Here is a 1,623-nt window from a genome sequence, read left to right as displayed (position 1 = left end):
AATTATTGTGTTCTTTTGACAAAAATTAAATAAAAAGTAACTACGAGTTATGAAAATGAGGAAAGTTCTGCAATTTTTTGGAATTCTTATTCTCTAAAATCTCCTGGGCTATTTTTTAAATTCTAGAATACTGTACTATTTAATTATTTACTCATATTTTATTTTTTATTTTTTATACAACTTCAATAATTATTACTACTACTACTATTACATTAATATTAATATTACTATTATTATTGGGTTATCAATTATTATTGTTACTTTTATTTTTATTAATGTTAATATTGCAACATAACCAAACACCCACCAAAGGTATGGTATATGAATGATTTGTTGCATTTTTCAAATAAATATAAAGAGTTGTTTTTTTAAAAATTTAATAGATAATGGGTGAGAATATCTACACACAAAATAATAATAATAATAATCATAATAGTAATAATAATAAAAAAAAAAAACAAAAATAATAATTATAATAATAATAATAAGTACTCCATCCGTCCCACAAAAGATGTCACACTTATGAGACGACACGAGATTTTAGTAGGTTTTGTTTTGTTAGTTAAGTGCAGAGAGAAAAATATAATATTTATATTAACGTAAAAGATAACATTTTTCAAAAATGACAATTTGACATCTTTAGTGAGACAAACTAAAAGGGAAAGTGAAATCTCTTAACAGTTGACCTGAATTTTATGTGACAGTTTGGGCTGACCTTGTACGTGGTGCCAAGGACAAAAGGCTGAGAGTCAAGGGACCAGTCAGAATGCCTACCGAGGTTCTTAAAATCACCACTAGGAAGTCTCCTTGCGGTGAAGGTAGGGATCCTATATAACTGCGAAACTCTTCGTTGCTTGCTTTCTGAACTAACAATTTGTAATGTTCTTAATTCGAACTAATGTTCAGGGATTTGTTGTTCATGCATCCTGTGAAAATTTCTGTGGCTTGTTATATAAACAGATTTGTTTTTGTAAATTTCTTGTGTGAATATATATATTTTGGAATTTTCTTGGTAGTTCAAGTCCGAATAATTAGGATTTACATATTGGTCTGTCCAGCTTTCTCTGAATAGTTCTAGTTTACCTTTATGTTTGCGAACAATTTACATTTTGTTGAATTGATTCTTCAGGTACAAACACATTCGATAGGTTTGAGCTGCATGTGCACAAGCGAGTCATCGATCTTTTCAGCTCACCCGATGTTGTGAAGCAGATTACTTCGATCACCATTGAACCTGGTGTCGAAGTCAAAGTCGAAGTCACCATTGCTGACTCCTAGATGATCCGCATGCCCCCTGTTGCTATATTTCTGCTTTTGTTAGATAAGTTTAAAACTTGTTTATTAAATGACCTTTTAGATGTTTGGAATTCGAATATATGAGTATTTCTGAACCAATGAATTTTGAGTCTTGTAGCAAGGCTTTTTGTAGGTATTGCCTGGAGGAGACCAGCGACAACGTCGATCGGCTGAGCGAGCTCAAGAACATGGGCCGGGTTGGGGCCCGGAGTTCGTGTGGCAATTGAGTCTTGAGCAACTTGCATGTGTGGGTCAGCACGGCCATGATGGATGCCTTGACTTGCTCGGAGGGGTTCTCTGTCCAGGTCAAGAACTCGGTTCGCGCGC

At 33.7% G+C, this 1,623-nt stretch overlaps 1 protein-coding gene across 1 annotated transcript; it reads left to right on the top strand.

Annotated features, from left to right (window-relative positions):
* Nucleotides 1-694: 694 nt before the first annotated feature.
* LOC125195213 (40S ribosomal protein S20-2-like) lies at nucleotides 695-1,278 on the top strand (the record flags this gene model as incomplete). Its single annotated transcript, XM_048093394.1, has 2 exons — nucleotides 695-818; nucleotides 1,130-1,278. Coding segments are annotated over 2 exons (273 nt in total), but the record flags the coding sequence as incomplete, so codon positions are not given.
* Between the last annotated feature and the right edge of the window lie 345 nt (nucleotides 1,279-1,623).

This window comes from Salvia hispanica, chromosome 6, assembly GCF_023119035.1.
Source record: "Salvia hispanica cultivar TCC Black 2014 chromosome 6, UniMelb_Shisp_WGS_1.0, whole genome shotgun sequence".
Taxonomy (NCBI): Eukaryota; Viridiplantae; Streptophyta; class Magnoliopsida; order Lamiales; family Lamiaceae; genus Salvia; species Salvia hispanica.
The sequence above is the reverse complement of the archived record's forward strand: the minus strand, read 5'-3'. Positions and strand labels throughout refer to the sequence as shown.